Genomic DNA, 19,978 nt, shown 5'->3' on the forward strand with positions numbered 1-19,978 from the left:
AGTGGACAAGTGGAACAGAACTGAAGATTTGCAGCATCACTACTGATACAGAAGTATGATTGGAGCCATTTGGTGATTAAGCAGCTTACTGAGGGAGCACTTACATCCGTTGACTTGCAGAGATGTTGAGCATAATTGGATGTAGATGCTTGACATGCAGAATTGGTCTGGTATGCTTTCGTATTTGTCGGGGGCTCCTTGAGTACGTATTGTTGTCTGTTACCGCCATTGAACATGACTGTAGTGCTGTAGAAGACAGACTTGGCCTTTTCATGCCAGTTTAGCCAAAAGGTACGTGAGCTGAGAACTGTGTTTGAAGCGCTCTTTCCCTCTAAGCCTTGTGTCAATGAAATAAAACCTGCGGACCAAGACAAAACGCAGGGATCTGGGCCAGATTATCAGCTGTAAATATTTCCCTGACAGTGAGGTCACTCTGGTTTGCACCAGTTTTGTTTTGTTTTTCACAAACAACATTCTGCAAGTAAGTAATTCCTTCAGTGCCAAAGCTGCGTGGATTGCAGGCCTCAAAAACAAAACCAAAAATCCCACCTCACTAGAAATTCCTCAGATTTTGAGGAAATCATTCAGTTTTTATCATAATTTCCCACAGATTTTTACTGTCTGCACAGTGACCACAAAAACCAAAAGTATGTTCTGAAGTTCAGAGCAGGCAGTTCATTGAGCATTAGCTTGGGTAATTTTGGGTGAGACTTCCAAAGGCAGTCCTTGGAGCTTAGTGGTGATGTGACCCAGGAGTATCAGTACCGTTGTACAGATGCCCCAGGATGGAGTAGTCCAAGCGCGACCAAAATTTCCCCGTTCAGGAGGAAAAACTCAGAATGTTCTATAGAAATGCCCTCTGAGCTCTCAAAGGAGGCAAATATTGGGCAGGAATGACCCTGTCTGCTTCCTTTCTTAAACATTCTTCTTTAGATTTCAGTTTCTCCTCTTCCTTTCTAGGAGACGGAACGATGAAAATGTGACATTAGAAACAATCTGCCACGATCCCCAGAAAAGACTGTATGGTCACATGTTGGATGACTCCAGCTCAGAGCAGTGTGTGATGAAGGAGAAGAAGGATGATGGGGGACTGATGTTCATGTGCTCCTGTACAGGTGAAGAGTGCAACGATGTTCTTATTTTTTCTGCAGGTGAGTTTAATAATTTGCTCTTCATTCTTGGGCTGTGCCTCGCATGAGATATTAAATCTGACACTAAATCCAGCGATCTTTGGAATTGCCTTTTGTGGAGGAAACCTTCCAGGTGGCTGGAGACTTTGTGGCCTCTTCTGAGGCTGCAAAATCTCAGCCTTTCCTTAGTGCTTTCTGGACGTATTTCTTTCTGCCAGGTAATCTTCCTTTTGAAGCAGTTCAGATATTCATCTCAGCACATGGCACTAGAAAGTCACTTGAATGATAAGAATAAAGTGCTCAGAATTGTGTTGGTGACACACCCTACTGCAACAAGTTATAGAACACAAACAAGAGACAAAACCAATATTTAGAGTCAATCCTGAGTAACTTAATAATAACATATGTATTTAAAATAATCATTTTTGTAGTTACTGCCTTTCTGCATTTTCTTGTTTTGAGATTCTTCTGTGAATTAGGAACAAAGTTACCTTCTCTTGTGTATATGCTATTTATGCTACTACAGTGTAGTTATTGGTTACTGCAGAACACAGACATGTTTGTATGTTCAGTTAAACCATTTAAAACCACGTATAGACAGTGGTGCATGTACATGAACTATCCCCACACTGCTTAGCGAATGTCTGCATTGACTGCCACAGGTGTAGTATAGGCTGAGGAGATGTATACAGTGCCAGCATTCTTCATGCTGCTCATTGGTAATATGCGTATGTGCATGCATACACCTCATTTTATTCTCCTTTTCCATCTGCATCCCAAAATTGTAATTTTTCTTAAACAGAATCAGATCTTGCTCAGGCTGGCAATGGACTCCTCAAATTTTTGCAATCTTGCTTCTAAATGGGCATTACCCTTTGCATATTCCTCATAAACTGCATGTTTCCCAGAAAAGGATATAATGTAATCCATACTATCATGAGATAAGAAAGGGTTGGGATGCTATTACCAAATCTAGAAAACATGGTGCATGGAAGTGCTAAGGCAAAGGTGTATGAATTTGCAAGACTCTTCTGCCTTTTGTCAGCCTTCCAAGAAAGCTAACAAGTTCAGGCTGCAAAACTGCAGCAGATGTGCTAGGAGCAATATAGAAGGTCCTCGCTCTAGTTGGCCTGGGCTGTCTGTGTTTGGTGCTACCTCTTTACCTCTACTTCATCTCTTCCCCAGGCTTGGCCAAAAGCCAGACAGCTTGACTGCTAATCCCTATTAGTCTGGCCAACCCTTGCTCAGGTGGGATTTGAAGAGATGGGGCAAATACTAATATAGATTTGGTCATATCTGGTGAAGAAGGACCTAACTGTAACAGATTACCTTGATTGTATAAAAAAAGAACATTTGTAGTGAGAAGATCTTACATTGTGTTTATTATCTATAGAGAATTTGTACAAGTAACTCTTCAATGCCTGAATGTAGAAACTGCTGTTGGGTCATGTACAATTCTACAAAAGAGCCTGTCATTGCATATTAGCTCCAGTTAAGACCCCTGGAGTTAGCCCAGGAACCCACCCACAGCAGCTCACGTGAGCTGCATGGATGCCCTGCTGCTTTTCCAGCATGAGTTTTACCCGTAACATCTGACATGCCATCTAACTTAGACTGACAGCAAGTTCCACTCTGTGTTTCTTCCTTGCAAACAGCAGTGAGATTAGGAATGACACTTGGGCAATGCCTCAGGTTGGTGAAGACAATCTTGCAAAATCCATCATGATCCATGTCATAATGATGACACTCACCTGATGTGCATTCCCACCATGGTCTCCCCAGTTACTTTGGCAAACAGGCAGTGATGCAATATATTGCACATGAGGGGCCAGTATGCTGCTTGTGAGTGATGCAAATGCACGACTGCAGAGTAGTTCTTTTGGTACAAACTGGCCTTGGATTAAGCTTCATTCTGCAAATTGCGGAGAAGCCTTTGCATCCTCTGAAGTCTGTAGACATTTTGACACGATATTTCCAATTCACTTTGATCATCCCATTCTTGACAGTGTGGCACTTATCCTCTTACAAAGAAAATTGGTAGTTGCACAGGATTAGAGATTCTCTAATTTAAGGTGTGAGGGAGTTTTGCTTGCTGTGGAAACGTAATCTTTATAATGAGCATTGACACAGTCTGATAATGTACCATTACTGAGTTTCCTTCTCTTTTTTTCTTTTCCTATTTGCTGCAAATATGTCACCTGTAGACAGATTTAGGGAAAATGGACTGCAATTACCCAAACTATGCAAGTTCTGTGACATTAAAGCAACGACGTGCTCAAACCAGTATCAGTGCAAGAGCAACTGCAACATCACTTCTATCTGTGAGAAGAATAACGAAGTCTGTGCGGCTGTATGGTAAGTGACTTCATCGTACAGGTGGGAAAGAGAGCACAAACTCATTTGTCATTACTTAGCACTTTTTTGAGTGGCTCAGATATTCTAAATCTCTATGCTATTTCTTCAGGCTCATATTTACCTCTTCGAGCTTGTATCTTTACTCAGCATACTGAAAGTTGTTTGAAGTTAACAACAATTCTGTTATGAAATATTCCAGCAATTTTTTAAATTTTTGTTTGTTTGTTTAAAGTAGTTGTGTTCCAGTGTGCTCCCTTATTGTCAAGGAGGCATATTATTGCTCAAAACATTTTACTGAACCTATCCACAGTACTTAGTGTGAGAAGCAGGTCTGAAACTGAGAGAAGAATTTTTCCCTTCAGCCAGCGCCACTGCAGTTCTGTCAAATTTCGCAGTAAACTAGTTTTACACTTACTATAAATGCTTTCCCTTAATTGGAAAGAAAAACTCCTATCTGTATATAGTGTGTCTGCTTGTGTTTTGCTTTTTATACAGCATATATAAGAGACGAAAGAAAGACTGAACGTGTGAAAATGAAAATATTTGTTGTTGACTCTAAACTCACGCTCCTTTCTAAAATCTGGGTCTTTACCCTTCCATAAATGGTAAACCAAAGATAACTTGCAACAGTCTTGATGTGTTCCTGAGTGGACAAGTGGAACAGAACTGAAGATTTGCAGCATCGCTGCTGATACAGAAATATGATTGGAGCCATTTGGTGATTAAGCAGCTTACTGAGGGAGCACTTACATCCGTTGACTTGCAGAGATGTTGAGCATAATTGGATGTAGATGCTTGACATGCAGAATTGGTCTGGTATGCTTTCGTATTTGTCGGGGGCTCCTTGAGTACGTATTGTTGTCTGTTACCGCCATTGAACATGACTGTAGTGCTGTAGAAGACAGACTTGGCCTTTTCATGCCAGTTTAGCCAAAAGGTACGGGAGCTGAGAACTGTGTTTGAAGCGCTCTTTCCCTCTAAGCCTTGTGTCAATGAAATAAAACCTGTGGACCAAGACAAAACGCAGGGATCTGGGCCAGATTATCAGCTGTAAATATTTCCCTGACAGTGAGGTCACTCTGGTTTGCACCAGTTTTGTTTTGTTTTTCACAAACAACATTCTGCAAGTAAGTAATTCCTTCAGTGCCAAAGCTGTGTGGATTGCAGGCCTCAAAAACAAAACCAAAAATCCCACCTCACTAGAAATTCCTCGGATTTTGAGGAAATCATTCAGTTTTTATCATAATTTCCCACAGATTTTTACTGTCTGCACAGTGACCACAAAAACCAAAAGTATGTTCTGAAGTTCAGAGCAGGCAGTTCATTGAGCATTAGCTTGGGTAATTTTGGGTGAGACTTCCAAAGGCAGTCCTTGGAGCTTAGTGGTGATGTGACCCAGGAGTATCAGTACCGTTGTACAGATGCCCCAGGATGGAGTAGTCCAAGCACGACCAAAATTTCCCCGTTCAGGAGGAAAAACTCAGAATAATCTATAGAAATGCCCTCTGAGCTCTCAAAGGAGGCAAATATTGGGTAGGAATGACCCTGTCCGCTTCCTTTCTTAAACATTCTTCTTTAGATTTCAGTTTCTCCTCTTCCTTTCTAGGAGACGGAACGATGAAAATGTGACATTAGAAACAATCTGCCACGATCCCCAGAAAAGACTGTATGGTCACATGTTGGATGACTCCAGCTCAGAGCAGTGTGTGATGAAGGAGAAGAAGGATGATGGGGGACTGATGTTCATGTGCTCCTGTACAGGTGAAGAGTGCAACGATGTTCTTATTTTTTCTGCAGGTGAGTTTAATAATTTGCTCTTCATTCTTGGGCTGTGCCTCGCATGTGATATTAAATCTGACACTAAATCCAGCGATCTTTGGAATTGCCTTTTGTGGAGGAAACCTTCCAGGTGGCTGGAGACTTTGTGGCCTCTTCTGAGGCTGCAAAATCTCAGCCTTTCCTTAGTGCTTTCTGGACATATTTCTTTCTGCCAGGTAATCTTCCTTTTGAAGCAGCTCGTTGTTCCTTTGTGAACTTCTCTGAATATGTGCAGTTTCCTTCACTGGTGGATATGCTGCCTTAGGCTTACTTCAGCTCAAAGTAATGTATGCATGAGTGGCTTTTCTCCCTTCTTCTTTGCCTTCTAAGAAGGCTGTACAGTTACTCTAGGCCAGATGTGCCTAGAGCACATTAAAAGGTCTTTGTCCATGTTGACTTGGCCTGTCTATGTCTGATAGTACCTTTTCAACTCTCCCTCATCTCTTGCCCGGGTTTAACCGAAATCTGGACAGCCTTACTGCTGTTTCCTGACAATCTGGCCACGTGTTGCTCAGGTGGACTTTGAAGGATTTGGGGCAAATATTGATATTGATTGGTGGGCCCAGGACCTAGTTGTAACAGGTTGCCTTGACTGTATGAAAGAGAAAGTGTTCACACTGAAAAGACCTTACTTTGTGTAAACTGTCTAGAGCTTTTATGCAAAGCTAGCCTCACCCTTGTGGATCTTGGCTAATTTGTTAAAAAAATTACTCATGCTATAACTGTTTCTCCTGGAACCATATAAGCTGAATGTAATCACTCTGACAAATGCGAATCTTGTATGTGTTTACAAGAACCATTCTGTAAATTCAGCACCAACTGCCTTCATTCCCATCTATTCTGAAGCTGCCTTGCACACTTTCAGATCAGACTAAAAGGCTCTGTAGTGTAAATGAAATCCTTACCTTTTTTATCCCAATTCCTTTCACTCTTTGTGGTGAAGGTTTTCATACTGTGTCATGTGTGGTGACTCAGGGAAGCTGTGCCCTGCATTCACGTTCACATTCATGTAGAAAGTGAATAACTACATATAAAAACTGTAGTAGTACAAAGCTTCAGTTTGTAACATTTCCAGTTCATTCACAAACACAAGCATTAGCTCCATTTGGGAGTGGGGAGAATTGAGGCTTTGTCATTCCTTTTTTATTGTTGTGGATTAGTGTTTCTTTTAAATGAAAACAGCCCCTTTGGGTTGCTTGCCTGGTTAGCCATGGCAGGAAGACAAACGATTTTTACAGTATCAGACATGCGGTTTCCTGTCTGTGTTTAACTTTGAGCAGAGCATCACAGCCAGCTGGTCCGTGGCTCCTCCAGACAACTAGATAATAGTCTGTAATAATTTTGCCTTTGGAATGATTGTCATCCAGATCTACTCTGTACATTGTTTTTGCATTCTTTTGTCTTGATATTTCTTGTACATCCGAGTAAGAATTTTTGTACTGTTTTTGTACATCTTACTGCTTTAAAGAGTGGACAAAAGCTATTCTAGGAAAACCTTGAAACACTTGACCTAAGTATTGACTGCTTATTTCTTAGCAGAAAATGGAACAATAAAAAAGGATTGTACTATTTCACCTGATAATCACAGTCTTTCCTTTCAAGCTATTCCTGTAAAAGATCAGCACTGTAACTCTTCTTTCTCTTGGATATACACTTAAGACAAACCAGATTTATTTTGTTGCTGGTGTTCATGAGGTAAGAAAGAAAATTGCTAGTAAGGCAACAAGATCTAGTTTCCACCAGAGGTTAGTCACTACATTCCAGTGATTCGCCACTGAGCTGCTATTGCTTATAGAAGAACTGATTTATGGCAGTGTAGGCTTATCAGTCTTGACTGCAAAGGGTAAACCTCCTGACTCTGTTTTTAGACACAAACGTTTAAAGCTTTTGGGTAGTGGGAGGTATTGTGACTCACTGAAGTGTGGCTTTAGAAATGTTTCAAGTGGTTAGATCTGAATCAAATGCTTGTCTCTTGTATGGACTTCTCTTTAAACTGCCAATCTGCAAAATAAACAAGGCACTGTCAGACATGTGCCTTAACATGCCTGTAGTTCTGCTGTGTCAGAGGGCTTCTGGCCCTGATATTGATCCCTGGCATTTCAGGCCACAAGCAGTTGGTGGAAAATATTATGTGCAGAATAAATCCAAACAATATTCTGTTGTTCTAAGAGATATAATGTTTGGGAGACAGGTACCACTGCAAATCTGACTACCTGGTGTTTATTTTTTAGTTCCTCTATTTTGCCAAACAAAATTGTGGGTGCCTGGCAAACAACTTCCACCTTTGTGGTGGAAAAACATTTCTCACAGCAAAACTCCATGCCAGTCAGTTTTAATTATTATTTATTCAAATGTCTAATGGCAGTGTTACCAGAAGGCAAAGCCAAGGAGCAAAAATGCTGGAAAAGATTAGACAAAGAAGGGGGAAGTAAAGGCTCCTGCTGGCTAGGGAGAAGTTGACAAGTTGGCTGGATGAAGACAGAGACCTTGTCATGCTGTCTTGGAAAAGATGAGCACAGGACTAGACTACAAGGGATTTTTCCTCTCTGACGACTGGTTGTTTGTGGCAGATCTCCTGCACAAAAATTTTGTATTGGTTTCTTACACAGGCCTGCCTCTAGCTGTTTGCACAGTTTCAGGCATCCCTTGGTGTTTGGTCAGCTTTGCTCCTCAGCATTCCCTTCACCATACCATCTTCCAGCCAGTGATAGCATGACAAATTCTTTTAAGTTTTTCTTAATTAGCAGTCGCAAGCTATTTGTCTAAAGTCAAGGCTGCTCAAAGGAATAGGACTGTTCTCCTTCCAACCTTGTGACTGTTGTGTTCATCATGGACAGAGAGAACCAGGTCTTCTCTTTAGTCAAGGAATTGAGATGCCTGCATGCTATGTAGTTCGTGACCTACTTGTGTGCATTGTAGCATCTTTCTATCATGTAGACTCATTCATCTGCATGTAAAAGGTGACCCCAGCACTGGAGACTGCAGGCAGAAGAATGAATCCTTTAAGTCACAGGACTGTGTATACTGTTTCATTATATATGCTGTTTTATCCCAGGAATCAGGCTCAAACCCAAGCAATAATACAGAGGTTTAGAAAGGCATGTCAGATCTTTAGCCCATCTCTGTTTGGTTTAAAAATATTTCCTTCTGTTAATCTGCTCCATGATCATTTTTCATCCTCACTGTGCTGTACAGATATCCTTGCATTTTGCAGCCAACATTCAGGTAGATTCTGTTAGTTCCTTAGGCACTGCTAAGGGAGATCTTTACTTGGGCATTCTCACTACACTCTGTCAGAACATGGGGTAAACTTTTAGCAGCAGTGATGTATACAAGTTTTGAAGATTATCTGAATTATCCAGATAGTTGCACTGAAACAGTAAAACTTCAGTGATAGAGGAGGCTGATGAGTCAACAAGAATTCATGACAATAATGAAGCTTACTGGAGAGATGTGGCAGAGGAGGGGAAGATGTGCTGATAACAATCTTCATATTGACCATAGTTTTCCTAAGTTGTTAATTGAAAATATAAGAGATATAAGTATTTGAATAGTCAACTGTGGCTGAGTCATTTGCCTGAAGAAATTACAGCATTTAGATAAGCAGTGTGTCAAGTGTTTCAGTTGCTTGCTGTGTGTGGATGTTACCTGGGAGACCTGATGTTTTCTGCTATCAGAATGATCGCAAGTGTGCCTGCATAGTGCTTGTCCACATCTCAGTTGCAGGTGATATTGATGATGTTTCAGAATTTCCTTTACTTGATATCTCTTGCTTGTTTCTAACATGTTGCCCCTGTCTTTTCCTTTCTTTCTCTCCTTTTCCTCTCCCTACTAGACTCAGAGCTTTAGATTTTACTTGACCACATAGAAGGATATCAGACTTAAGAGCATACTTAAGACCTGTGCACAGCCACCAGGCCATAAATGTGATGAATTGTCCAGTGCTCAAGGAACAACAGAGGGGACATGGTTACAACTGGACTGCTTGCAAGTGGATTTTAACAAAGGCTTTTATTAATCTGTTTTTCTGTTGTCCAACTAACATGTTGAGAAGTAACTGTCTTCCAGCTGCCCCATAAAAGAGGTCAGTAGCATTACGTAATGTTGCACAGAGCCCCTCGCTGCTTGTATATTGGCATTGTTCTCAATGTTTCCTCTTAGGTATTCAGCCACAGAGTCCCACCCAAAGCTTGCAGCTGTATGCATCCAAAGGAGAGGCTGTCTAATAATTGAGGGTGTGATTCTCTTAGTGGAATAGAAAGGAAATATAACAGAAACAGGCAAAAGAAGCCAAAATGTTGATTTGCTCTGTTTTATTTATATTGTTTGCTTCCTAGAAAAATAAGCATGCAGAGAGCTCAGATACAGATTTGCATAACAACAAACTAGGCAGTGCACTGCAAGCCTGGTTGGAATATTTGTTACAATTTGCATCACTTGGGAGCTTAATAAGTATGGGAATGTGGCCAACCTTTTATCAGGTTGTCATGGAAGAGACTTTAATAATTACAGACAGAAACAAACTGTAACTAACACTGGCAACATAATATTTTGGGAAAGGTTGGAGGGGTGAAACTCAGGCAGAGAATAAAAATAGTGGTTAATGTGTGGCATCTGTTGGAACATATTGAAACTGGAGAGATTGATTTGTTCCAGAAAACCACCAGCAAACAGGGGCAGACACGACATTGTGTAACTGTGGCATGTATCTCAGAAACATGGTCACATTCTGTAAAGCTAGAACATGTCACTTTTCATATTCCTAAGTAGGAAAACTTAGCTACAGAAGTCAAACTGCATGACAGATGTCATGTATGCACAGTCAAGTGACCTGTTAGAACAGGAGAGATAAGAGAATGCATCCAGGAGTGGGTGCTGTGTCAGCAAACCAAGGAATTATACTTTTTTTTTTTAGACAGCATTGAGAGAATTAAGCAGCAGCAAACTATTTGTTCTGTGTTAGAACTTAAAAGTTTCTCAAACTTTCCTGAGTGCTGAATAGTATACTTCGTAGTCAGTTGAAAAATTAAGTTCTCCTTACGATAGCTGAAATATCCATTTCATCACCACCGCCCAACCTTTGCACTCAATCTGGCCATCCAGAAGTAACCTAAGCTGCCTGCCTCCCACCCCTGTGACGTAATTAAGATGCAGCTGTTAGATGCATGTGCATGACTCTTCCAGCATATAAGTAGGTCATCTAACTGGATGTATTCCTTGGCCATAACAGAGAGGTCTGAGTCCTGATCGTGGGTTGTCAGTGCTGAGGGCAAAGCTTCTGGTCCCCAGAGGAGAGCAGTACTGCCTGTCACACAGCTCTTCCAAATTGTTCATACCATTGCCATACTGACCTCTCAGAAGATGATGTGGTGGCACTGGGTAATGGCCTCAAGCTGTGCTGGGGAGGTTCAGGTTGGATATTAAGAAAAAATTCTTTTCAGAAAGAGTGGTGAGATGTTTGGAAAAGGCTGCCAAGAGAGGTAGTGGATTCACCATACCCACCATCCCACCGTGGATGTGGCCCTGAGGGATGTGGTCAGTGGGCATGCTGAAGGTGAGTTGGTGGTTGGGCTACTAATATGATCCTAGAGTCTTTTCCAATTTTAATAATTCTGTGATTCTATAATGTGCTCTGAGGGCTGGGCCCTGTTCACCAGCCAGATGTTGACTGCTGCATTGACATTCAGACTGGCAAGGGTAAAGGGAATGAGTTCCCACACCTTTGAGCAAACATCCTCAGCCCCTAGATTTTGAACTATGATGATGCCAGTGCTTTAGAAGCTTAGCTGTAGAAGCAAACTCTAGAGATGGCTGTACCTTGTTGCTTCCACTCTTGCTGAGCCTGTGCAGAAGGACAAATATGCCTGCCAACTACCAGTGCTCATACTTCTCCACAAGGCTGCTTCAGCAGATCCTGACACTGGGCATACAGATGCCCTGACATCTTTAAATATCTTTTTTAAACTAAATATGAAAACAGACATCTCAAATGCAATCTACTGGCCTTTACAGGTTTGAATTATCTATTAAAAAAAAAAAAAAAGCAAAACAAACAAAAAAATTCAGGTACTGGCTTTAGGAATTTAACTTTCAGGAAAGTTTACAAGAAATGCCAAGGTTTATTTTACTCTGGATAGCAATATAGAATCTGCTTTGGTTTTCAAATCTAGTAATCTACATCTTCTGCCATCAGGTGGCTCAGCACAGAGAGGGAGGGGTGGAACTGATTTCCTGCCCCACATATTCTGAAGTTTTAAAAATTTTCTTCATTTCCAGCAGGGATGGAAAATTAAAGTGTTTCCAGGAAACTGTCAGGATTTAAAAAAAAAAAAAAAAAAAAAAAAAAAAAAGCAGGTTATTTTGAAGTGCAGCATTTGATTTTGATTTCTGTATATTTTGTGTTGGAATTAACCACTTTCCACTGAGGAAAAAGCACTCCTTTCCCAATTAAAAAAAAAAGAAAAAAGGCAACACCCCATCTCCCCACTACACAAAGCTCAAAAACAGTGCTCATAAAATTAGCAGAAGTTTCTAAATACAGAAGTTAGATAGCTTTCAGACCACTTTCATTCACAAGACATGAGTTTCAGAGAAAAGTACAGGAATGTCTTGTGTAATTGATTTTCTGTTTTGATAACCAGCATTTCCCAACTTAAAATGCTTTGCTGAAGATTTCTGAGCCGTTTTAATTCTAAGAAGACCTGAATCAGGAGGAAACATGAGACGATAAACTATTGAATTTTATTATTACTTGAGGATTTCTCTGTAAAATAAGTTACCACAAGCAGCTGCTCAGAGTCTCTGAAACTTCGTTTCACTGAAAATAAAATGTTTTATGGAATTAGTTTTCATCCAGGAAATGGCACTAAAGAGATGGGCAGACTTTTTTTTCTTCTTATTTTATTGCCCAGAGTTTTGCTCAGCAGTCAATAAGCGCATAAAATTCAAACTCACATTTTGCCTGATTCAGAATTATCAGAGATGGAAAGTTCCTCTCTGAATCAAATAGAGCAGAACTTGAACTTGGAGCTCCCTAACCCAGACTGGTCCCCTTACTGATGGGGATTCAACACTCGCATCTCTTGCCAAATTGCAGCATTTGAACAGAATTCTGTTTATACAAAACATTCAAAAAGTGTTAGTTTTCATTCCAGCGTGGAATTGAAACCAAACTCTGAAACCTCAGAGTTGCTGCAAAACGCAGTTGTCCTTCAGTCAACTCAAAGGGCTGCTTTGTGTCTCAGGAGCTTGCAAAATAACTGGATCACAGGCCACCTCTAGGTCCAGATTTTGTGGCTGTGTTTCTGAAGGTTTTAAAAGCACTAGACAATCTTGCAATCCATCAGTATCGATATCTCTAGCCTCAGTGCTGCTGGTATGGAATATATTTTTACCCTGCTGTGTGGCATTGACTAGTGGATGAATAGGCAGCAACTTTGGAAACAACACAAGCAGCAACGGCTTTGAAGTAGTTCTTTCAGTAACAACTGTGTGCTTGTGCTGCCCTGTGCATTAGAGCATGGGTCTCAGTTCTATTGACGTTTTATTTCTTATTTCCAAAGTTCAGTGACACTGAAGTCAATTGTAGGCATCAAGTCAAACCTACAGAATTTACAGGCAACCAGTGTTGTGCCTTGAAGACTTGTGACTGAATGCAGTTTCCATTCTCCTTGGCACCTGACTCCTATTCCCTAAAGGTTTAGGTAGTGCTAAGGGTTGTGCAGATGGCTTGTGCTCAATTTAAACCGCATACAGGAAGCTTTCTTTTAGCTAGACTTCTCTATTGTTATGCTATATTAATAGGTTCTTTTGAAGCTTGAGAAAGAACTGATCTGCCTGAATGATAGTTCTGGGTGGGGAAAGTTATTTAGGAGCATGTTGGCAAAATCTGAAATGCTGTTTTATTTAACCATTTCCTTGCCTGTTTGTTCAGACAGGTTTTGCTCAGAACAGTGCCCAGAAAGAGGGAGCTGCACTCACATTTTTGAAATTACGGGGTTTGAGTCATAGGTATTTATTTATAAGCAATGAACATGTTTATTCTTAGATTCCTGCAGTCAAGCCAGAAAATGTTGGCTAGCCGTTATGCAAACATGCAGATACACTCTTCATTTTGATCCTGCCCTGACTTGGTATGCAAATTCAACTCAGAAGTACCCCAAATTTGGCTTGTGCTGGAGGGGCTGGTTTTGTTTTGCTCATATCAGAAGTCAAAATCAGAGGAGGTTCCTGAAGTGCTTTGCTTGGGCTGACCCTCAACACCACCAACTATTCACTGTTGCTGTCACCTTTAATCCTGCTGGTGGGAAGCTCTGTTCTCTCCTTTTAAGTCCAGGTTATGCATGGCCAGTCCTGACACCCAGCTGTCTCTGGTGCTCATTCTTGCTCTTCCCAAACCTTGAGTGGTACTTTTCAGCTTTTAAGACACTAGAGAATGAGCATAACGCCCTTCTCGCTCCCTAGATGCAAGATATGTAGCCATGTGTTTTTTACCCCCTGCCTCCCTACTTCCTCCACAGGATGCTGCCAAAATGGATGTGTCACTTTGCAGCAGTGATGCAGGATGATACTGTGCCCAGGGGAAGTGCTCAGCTTCTGCTTTGATTATTTTTTTTCATTCTTTTTGAAGAGACATTTGCAACATCAACAGTTTCTATATTCTACCCAGAAATTCCCCTGCACCACTAGCAGAGCTTTCCCTTATGCAAAAAGAGGAAGAGCTGAAGAGTCTCTGAAGACTGGTAGAGACTTCTCAGCTGTAGGCCTGCACTCTCAGACATTGTGGGAATAGCCAGAGACCCTCAGTTTACCCATAACAGTAAAGGAATGGAGACCTGCGTGAATTGATTCTCAGTTTGACCTGCACATGTACCCAACTACCTCAGTCTTCCTGGTGTCTAATACATCTTTTTTTTTTTTTCCTCCCTTATTTAGAAAGATATCTGTAATTCAGATATCTGAGCTACTTACTGCAACTCTTTGGCAAAGTAGAAGGCTTTAAAGTGATTTAAAAGGCATGTTTATCTTTGTTAAAAAGTAGGACACATGATATAGGTTGCAGATGACATACAACATAGTTTCAAGGGCAGAATCCAAACTTCAAGCATTCTTTTCTGTAGGCAAGGGGAGAGAAAAACAACAATACACACTAAAGCAGAGCTCTAAATGTTCATCAGAAGTGCTTTATTTGATTTCTAGAATTCTGGCTTTCTTGCAGCCAGAACTTGGAAGCAGAGGACAACTGTCAATCCTCTTCCAGAGTCCAGAGTTTCCCTAGTGCTTTTAAAAGTAGATTTCCTGAGAGTGAAGAACTCGTGTGAGAATAAGCAATGTAAATCTTCTGTTTACCGACAGTGACATTGGACTTTCTAAATATACTCCTCCAGTAAAGGCCATTAAAAAAAACATTGAGAGACAAAAGTGCTGCAAGTAATCTGTGATTATTGTATGAGTATAGACTTGGTACTAATGTTCTGTTACCGGAGGAAATTGCTTGAGAATAAGGATTTGCGGTTTGCATTGGTGTGGAAGAAGGATTAGACTTAAGAAGTTGATTTGCATGAATGAAATAAATTCATGTCTATGTAGGTGAAGCATAGTGCTGCTAATTAATGCCATTAACCTGTGCTAGCTGGGAATGTTGGTGCTAGAAATGTTGGTGCTTCTCTTTCTTGAAATCCTGTGAGAGATACTAGGATTGAATTACTTACTCTACCGCTGATTGATGAACCTTTCAAACAGAGGAAGCACATCCTGGTTTGGGATTCGGACCTCCTTCCAAAAAAAGAACATACTCTTCAGATGTCCTGTCACCTGCCTTTGAATAGCTGAAGGCTCCTGCTGCTTGCCAGCTGTGTTTCCAATGTAAAAGGGATTATAAATGAAACTGAAGGATCAGAGGTATCACCTATTCTAATTGTAAACTCTTTATCCCCATCCTTCTCAGCACTGCTCACCTTCATGTTGAGAAAGACTTGAGACTAATGTGGTTAGTGACAATTTCCCTTCAGATCTTGTTAGACTTTTCTTACTGACTTATTTGGCTCTATACGGAGAACCTGAGCCAGTGACAATGTCATAAGCATCTGCCAATATTGTGCTGCCAGCGCTTGCTTAATTTTGGTTGCAGCATCAGTTCTTTTAGTCCTTTCATGCTAGATTCTCCGGGCTTCTTCCAATCAATCCCATCCACTGCAGAATGATAATGCAGTACGTTTGAACTTGAAGGATTGCTTCTAGGGTTGTAAGGGCATCTCTCACCACTAGAATATGTTCCTTACTGTTCCCAGGATGTATTTCTATTCAAAAATGTGTCCCTGTTGTCCTTCTATTCACTATCCATGTGTGTTTCACCTGAGAATATGTTCACATATAGGCTGCATCAGCTAAGGTGTTTGGAATGAGCAATCTACTGTTTTTCAACAGAGTAGCTGGTGTACAGCCAGCAAGTGACACACACAGGATGTTTTCAGTTACATAAATCCATGCAAAAAGTGCGTGGCGAGTGACAGTTCTCAGATATACCATACATGCCTAATTGTGCCTGCAGGATTCAAACAGCTGTGCGAGTGCAGGTGTTGGAATCTGTTGTAGCAGTACTCTTTCTCATATATCAAAGTAAGAGAATGAGTTCTGTTTTTCAGATTTATATGCAGGCATATATTTTGTGCTTGAATATTAGCAGGCAGTATTTGTGTACAGACAGGCTTCCTGATGTCTTTATATGGATCTTACTGAGATACATCGGGTCTGAAATGGTAATTGGACAATTCAGTATTCATATGCTACATTGTCTATTTCCTTATCCATCCAGTTTTTTTTCATAGAAAGATTAATGTTTTGGTTTAATTACTGGTTAAAGGGGCAGATCTGTCAAGAATATATCGCTGAAGTAAACACAGGAGACTTTGGCTATTGTCTTCAGGAAAGAGATTTTGTCCATAATGTATTGAGAGCTTGAGAGAAAAACAAACCTATTAAATTACATTAGCTTCTTGCTAATTCTGGTCTGGCTCCCTGTAAAATAATCAAACAGGGAAGTTCTGGTAAGTGAAGGCCTATGTACAAAACAACATTCTGAGATAAGGAAGTAGTGAGCAGTTTTTTACTTTGTATTAATGGAGGAAATCGTGTATGGCACACTGGAAAAATGTTATAGGTTACTCACAACTTCTTGTACACATAAAGCGATGCTCATTTAATGTATTCCTTCCTTCTGTTCTTTTCAGATGATCCCCATAAGCCAGAGGAGAAAGATGAAATTTCCAAAGTCACAATCATAAGTCTTGTCCCCTTGTTGGTGATTTCTGTTGCTGTGATTGTTATCTTTTATGCCTACCGCACTCATAAGAAGAGGAAGCTCAACAAGGCCTGGGAGAAGAATGTTAAGCCCAGGAAACATAAAGACTGCAGTGATGTTTGTGCCATTATGTTGGATGATGATCACTCAGACATCAGCTCTACCTGTGCCAACAACATCAACCACAACACAGAATTGCTGCCCATTGAGCTGGACATTGTTGTTGGCAAAGGAAGATTTGCTGAAGTGTATAAAGCGAAATTGAAGCAAAACACATCTGAGCAGTATGAAACTGTGGCAGTAAAGATCTTCCCCTATGAAGAATATGCCTCCTGGAAAACCGAGAAAGACATTTTTTCGGATGTAAACCTTAAGCATGAGAACATCCTCCAATTCTTGACTGCAGAGGAACGTAAGACAGATCTTGGTAAACAGTATTGGTTGATCACTGCCTTCCATGCTAGGGGAAACTTGCAGGAATACCTCACACGGCACATTATCAGCTGGGAAGACCTCTGGAAACTGGGAGGATCCTTGGCCCGAGGGATTGCCCATCTGCACAGTGATCACACACCCTGTGGTCGCCCTAAAACCCCTATTGTGCACAGAGACCTAAAGAGTTCCAACATCCTGGTGAAAAATGATTTAACTTGCTGTCTCTGTGACTTTGGGTTATCCCTCAGGCTGGACCCTTCTCTCTCTGTGGATGACTTGGCCAACAGCGGTCAGGTACGTTAAAAGTTTCAGGAGATGTGTTGTATGTTGTACCAGTTCATCTGTCAGTTCCTGGGGAGAAAAGAGGGGAAAAAAAAACCCCAAACCTGCGCTGTCATATTTGCTTAAAATCATCAAAAATAAAGGGCTCATTTTTGTTCTTTTCAATAAACAAATAAGCTTTAAACCTCACACTGAAGCAATGAGGGAATTGAAGATTTTGTTCCAATCGAAGAGCAGCCTACTTATATGACACCATCTTCCTTTCTGTGCCCTTACAGCAAAACATGTAAAAGCTTGTCAGCTACTATTTGTCACACTGCTGCAATGTACACACAGGATAAGGGCGTGCTTCATATTTTGAGGTTAAGCCACGGTTTTCAGGCCTGTTAGCACTAGGTTTGTGTGAGTAGAACTACTGTGTCAGTATACCCCAGCATATGTGAAGGCAGTCCTCTCTGTCCTCAGCGCGTGTAAGCAGACAACGGAGAGATAAATAATCGCATTAAAAGGCCAAAAATAAACCTGTTTAAGATTATGGGACTTTCTCCACATGCAAGCAAATGCAGTAATGTCACATGAGAGCAACTGCCCTGTTGTTGCTTTTTGAACTAAGTAGTGTGGATAATGCTCATCTATTTCACAGGCGTGCCATGAGGATATTTGTGAATGCTTCGAAGTTTTTCATATATCTCTAAATATTTTCTCTTCTGATGAAAACTCCAGTAGTGGAAGTTGAGATCTTTTCTTAAGTTATGTTCCTAGTTACGTACCACATATGATTAATTATATATAAGTATCGAAACCATGCTTGTTTATACTGACTTCTACTCAGTAGAACTAGTATTTTGATTTAGGGACATTTCAGGGACAAGTCATCAGGCAGTAGTGTTTGTTGAGTTCGTGAGAACTTTGCTGTTGTTTATCAAATTAAGATCTTTGTCTTAAGATCTTTGAAGTCTCATTAGTATGAGGGAACTGCCCTGATCTCATTTTGATAAGGTTTCTTAACAAGAGTCAGGAGTGAATGATAACCAAGGAAAGCATATTTAAAATTACACAAACACCACTCACGGTCACATATCATTTCTCTTCAGCGTGCCAAACCTTTTTGGAGTCCAGTGAAGTCGTACCATATTGACAGTTACAAGACTGGTTGGAGTACAGCAAAAGCAGAGTGTTTGGCAGTGTATGTCATAGGCTGTGAAATTTAACCCCACGGAGACTTTGCTTAAAGCCAACCCATATTTCAGTCCGATTTCTCTGGCATTGCTCACAGACAGTTGGAAGTAGGAAGATAGCATTAATACTGCCGCTCCCACACTCCACATCAACACTGACAACGAAGTACTGCCTAGAACATGTTGCTACTTTAGAATTGATGCCCTTGGGCACTCATGGCGAGACTCAGTGTTTTACTTTGTTTAGCTTCACTGAATCAGTTTTGGGATGACCAAATTAACGTTATTCTTCTCCATAGCAAAGTGTAAGATGATGTGAAGTGACTCCATGTAAACCTCAGCCTCATTTCTTCTGTGCATACAAGCACTACCCACTCAAAGGTGCCAACATGGCAACTTCAGTACTGCTCGTAGCTTTTGCCAAGGAGATTTTGCACAAGAATTTGCCATCATTTCTGATTTTTACACTTTAACAAAACTTCCCATCAGGAGGTCTAGTTTTTGAAGGTATATAATGGAGCTGACACATGTTTGAATTCAAGGAAGCTTCTGGTTTCCTGTGAAATGAATAGAAAAGCCTGAGTATTTTACAGTTTTTCTGATCAGTCTTGGACTGCAATATTCAAGGCAAGTTGTTTGTAGTACAAAGCTATCTTCTTTCCCATCCGCACAACTACCTTTTGCATGATGCAGATGTTGCCATTATTGTCTGTACAATACCAGTGTTCTTTATGATTGACTGGAAACTATCTTTTCCCCAGACTTTGTGGTTGTTTCAGTTTAGCTGTTTGGCCGTCCACAATGGCTAACATTTGCAGACATTACTTAATCTGAATATGTAAATCTGGACCCATGTCCTGTTGTGTTCAGAGGACTGCTATTTGCCAGCAAGGCCAGATGTTCCTCATCTTGGCAGCATCGGCAGCCTTATAACAGATGGTCTTCCTAATCACACAGAGAGGGATAGCCTCTGCCCCTCTGAGTGACACACCTCAAGGCACAAAACATCTCAAACGACTTGAAAGAAATGTAAGGTTTTCAGTATAAAAGTTCCAAAAGTCACAAACTTTATGAAAAGTACTGCAGGAAGAAAAATGTTCCCTCACTGGAAGTTTTGGAAGAGAAGAACAGAAAACAGACTGGTCTTTGCAATGAGAAAGTGTCTGAAATATATTTGGACCCAAAACTCAAGTTTTGCAAGGTGTAGGGAAAGAATCTTTGACCCAAAGACCTCATAATCTAAATTCAGATAGAAGGACAGAGGCAGAGTGGAACAGCGCCTCAGTTGTGCAGCAAAGCTGCAGAATCATTTTAACTGCTGCAAGGAGAGCGTGAAATGTTGCAAAACTAGAACTGCTTTTGTGACAATGTTGATTATCTGTAACATGAACATTAACATTCATGAACTCTGAATGAAAAAAAAACAGCAGGATATGGGGCTGGGGAATTTTGGGGCATAGTATGCCAGAATCTTTTCTAAT

The 19,978-nt window shown here is 40.8% G+C and overlaps 1 protein-coding gene across 3 annotated transcripts in view; it reads left to right on the forward strand.

The window, feature by feature from the left end:
* TGFBR2 (transforming growth factor beta receptor 2) overlaps nucleotides 1-19,978 on the forward strand; it is a 63,878-nt gene that overhangs the window by 27,437 nt on the left and 16,463 nt on the right. For all 3 annotated transcript variants that reach the window (XM_085226408.1, XM_085226407.1, XM_085226409.1), the window contains 4 exons: nucleotides 961-1,151; nucleotides 3,335-3,485; nucleotides 5,092-5,282; nucleotides 16,532-17,331. In XM_085226408.1, the coding sequence (XP_085082534.1) occupies nucleotides 961-1,151; nucleotides 3,335-3,485; nucleotides 5,092-5,282; nucleotides 16,532-17,331 (1,333 nt within the window). The remainder of the gene's footprint in view (nucleotides 1-960; nucleotides 1,152-3,334; nucleotides 3,486-5,091; nucleotides 5,283-16,531; nucleotides 17,332-19,978) is intronic.

This window comes from Meleagris gallopavo, chromosome 6 (genome assembly GCF_905368555.1).
Source record: "Meleagris gallopavo chromosome 6, MGAL_WU_HG_1.1, whole genome shotgun sequence".
In the NCBI taxonomy this organism is placed as follows: domain Eukaryota; kingdom Metazoa; phylum Chordata; class Aves; order Galliformes; family Phasianidae; genus Meleagris; species Meleagris gallopavo.